This window comes from Suricata suricatta, chromosome X (assembly GCF_006229205.1).
Source record: "Suricata suricatta isolate VVHF042 chromosome X, meerkat_22Aug2017_6uvM2_HiC, whole genome shotgun sequence".
Classification (NCBI taxonomy): Eukaryota; Metazoa; Chordata; class Mammalia; order Carnivora; family Herpestidae; genus Suricata; species Suricata suricatta.
Window position 1 is genome coordinate 779,302 of NC_043717.1, and position 3,327 is coordinate 782,628.

A 3,327-nucleotide genomic window follows, 5' to 3' on the forward strand; every position below is an offset into this window, starting at 1 on the left:
GGGGGGCCGGGGGCGAGGTGAAGTCTGTGAAATCCGGGGTTTGGGAAGGCAAGTGGTTCCCGAGGGCTGGGGGCTCCGAGGGCGGGGGGCTCCGAGGGCGGGATGGGGGCTGGAGTCTGGGAAGTCCGCAGTCGGTCGGGAGGACCCTCACCCCGGGGGCTGGGAGCTCCGGAGGACTTGGGGGGCGGGGAGGGGGCAGGGGAAGCTGGAGTCTGAGAAGCTGGGGCACCCGGTGTCAGGGGCTCCCGGAGCCCGGGTCTGCGAGGGCTGGGGTCTGCTGGGGCCGGCGGCTTCCGGGGTCCGGGATCTGAGAGGGCCGGGGGCTCCGGGGGGCTGGGGGAGGGGTGAAGTCTGTGAAGTCGGGGTTTGCGAGGCTGAGGGACTCCCGGGGGCTGGGGGCTGGGGGCTGGGGGGGGCGGTTGGGCTGGAGTCTGGGAAGCGTTGGGGGTGGAGTGGAAGGATGAGGGGGCTGAGGCTCCGGGGTGGTGGATCTGGAGTCTGGGAAGGAGGGGAGGTGCTGGGGGCTCTGAGGTGGGTGGAGTCTGGGAAGCCCTCGGTTTGGAGTGGAAGGACTCTGGGCAGGAGTGGGCTGGAGTCTGAGAAGCTGGGGCTCCCGGAGCCGGGGTCTGCGAGGGCTGGGGTCTGCTGGGACTCAGGTCTGCAAGGTCCTGGGCCGCGGGGTCTCTGGGGCCCGGGGCGGAGGAGGGGCACGGAGTGGGCAAGGTCCGGGGCTGGGAGCCTCCGTGGGTGGGGGTCTCAGGGGTGGGGGCTGGGGCAGGGGTCTGCGCAGGTGCGGGATTGGGCAGTGCTGGAGAGCCCGGGGCACTGGAGAGAACAAGGGTGCTGGGGCAGCGGCCGTGCCCCCGAGGCCATGGCGGGGGGGGGGGGCTCTGGAGGGTGATGGACGCCAGAGAGGGGATTTGGGGAGCCGGCACGCAGAGCCTGGGGTCAGGCGGCTGGACGGAGGGAGGTGATGGGGTGAGGTTGTGCAGGGGTGCCCTGTGGTCCCCAGGGGAGATGGGGGGACGCTAGCTGGTGACCTGGTGGGGGCGCCACCCCGGGGTCCCCTGGCATCCTGGGGCCGGTGTGGGCTGGCAGCCAAGGCCAGAGCCCGTCACCCGCGCCCCTGCTGCCTCCCCAGGCCGCGCCTCAGGGCCTCACGGGGGCGGGGCAGGGCGGCCCCCGTGTTGTCAGGATTCCTGCGCAGCCTGGCTTTCCGGGGGAGTGCGCTGGTCAGCCCTGTGGGCACGGGAGCTGTGGGCGGGGCGGGCCCTGCACTTGTCGCTTGGCCTCGGGCACAGGGGACACAGCGCCAAGCCTGGAGTCACCGACCCAACGTGACGTTTCCGATTGTTGTCTCTGCCGGAAACTTCCTTCCCGTTCCTCTGGGGCCCCGTCTCCCATGCGCTGTGTGCTGTCCTGGCAGGCCAGTCCTGCGGCCGCAGGGCAGCCAGGCGACATCCGCCGGCAGTGGGGGCGGGCGCTCCCCCGCGCTCGCCCTGCACGGCCCTGGGGGCCCTGGGACACCTGTGGGTACGGGGCAGCCCCGGCGTTTTCTCCCGTCCAGTCCAGGAAACCACCTCATCTCAGGTGACAGTAGATTCTACTGAGATAGAGGCCCGTGGGGACCAGACTGGTTTGTCCCCTGCTGCCCTGACCACCACGTCCACACCCACCCCGACTCCCATCTCCCCCTTGACCTTCACCCTCACCCTCCTCCTGGCCCTGATCTCACCTCACCGTGACCCCCACCTCCACCCTGACTGTGAGGTCAACCTCACCGTCATCCCCACCCCTACCTTGACCCTCATCCTTACCGAAACCCTCACCCTGACCCAAACCCAAACCCTGATCCTCACCATCCCCCTCATTGTCGCTGTCATCCTCACCCTTAGCCTGACCCTCACCATGATCCTCTGACCTTTATCCTCACCCTGACCCTTTCACCCTGACCCTTATCCTCACCCTGAGCCTGAACCTCACACTCACCTTCACTGTCACCATGAGTGTCCCCCTCACCTTCATATTACCCTGTTTCACCCTCACCATGACCCTCATCCTGACCCTGATCTCATCCTCACCCTGGCCTTCACCCTGACCCTTACCATGACCCTCACTGTGACTGTGACTCTCAACCTGATCTTCATCCTTACCGTGACCCTCACCTTTATCCTCACTTTGACCCTGACCCTCATGGTCACCCTCACAGTGACCCTCACTCTGACCCTGACCTCACCTTCACCATGACCTTTATCCTCACCCTGACCCTCACCGTGACCATTACCCTCGCCCTGACCCTCAACCTCACCCTCACCTTGACCCTCACGGTCACCCTCAGCCTCACCCTGACCTTCATTCTCACTCTGACCCTGACCCTCATGGTCACCCTCACAGTGACCCTCACTCTGACCCTGACCCTCCCCCTCACCCTGACCCTCATCCTCAGCCTCACCTTGACCCTCACCCCGGCTGACCCTCCCCCTCACGGCTTCCAGGCCCCAGCTCCCGGCTATGGCCGCGGCCACCATTGTGCACGACACGTCGGAGGCGGTGGAGCTGTGCCCCCTGTACGGCCTGTACCTGAAGCCCATCACCAAGATGACCATCAGCGTGGCACTGCCGCAGCTGAAGCAGCCGGGCAAGTCCATCTCCAACTGGGAGGTGATGGAGCGGCTCAAGGGCATGGTGCGCAGCCACCAGTTCTCGGCGCTGCGCATCTCCAAGAGCACCATGGACTTCATCCGCTTCGAGGGCGAGGTGGAGAACCGCGGCCTGGTCAAGGCCTTCCTGGCCTGCCTGGACGGCAAGACCATCAAGCTGAGCGGCTTCTCCGACATCCTCAAGGTGCGCGCCGCCGAGTTCAAGATCGACTTCCCCACGCGCCACGACTGGGACTCCTTCTTCCGCGACGCCAAGGACATGAACGAGACGCTGCCGGGCGAGCGGCCCGACACCATCCACCTGGAGGGCCTGCCCTGCAAGTGGTTCGCGCTCAAGGACTCAGGCTCCGAGAAGCCCAGCGAGGAGGTGCTGGTGCGCGTGTTCGAGAAGTTCGGGGCGATCCGCAGCGTGGACATCCCCATGCTGGACCCCTACCGCGAGGAGATGACCGGCCGCACCTTCCACACCTTCAGCTTCGGGGGCCACCTGAACTTCGAGGCCTACGTGCAGTACCGCGAGTACGTGGGCTTCATCCAGGCCATGAGCGCCCTGCGCGGCATGAAGCTCATGTACAAGGGCGAGGACGGCAAGGCCGTGGCCTGCAACATCAAGGTGAGCGCCCGCCCCGCCCCCGCGGCGGCCCCGCCCCGCCCCGGCACCTGCGGG

General features: G+C 67.1%; 1 protein-coding gene across 1 annotated transcript in view; it reads left to right on the forward strand.

Annotated features, from left to right (window-relative positions):
• The window catches only part of AKAP17A (A-kinase anchoring protein 17A), a 4,721-nt gene that overhangs the window by 451 nt on the left and 943 nt on the right, over positions 1 to 3,327 (forward strand). Inside the window, exon 2 of the mRNA XM_029930981.1 lies at positions 2,496 to 3,273. Within this exon, the coding sequence (XP_029786841.1) occupies positions 2,512 to 3,273 (762 nt within the window). The 5' untranslated portion in view covers positions 2,496 to 2,511. The remainder of the gene's footprint in view (positions 1 to 2,495; positions 3,274 to 3,327) is intronic.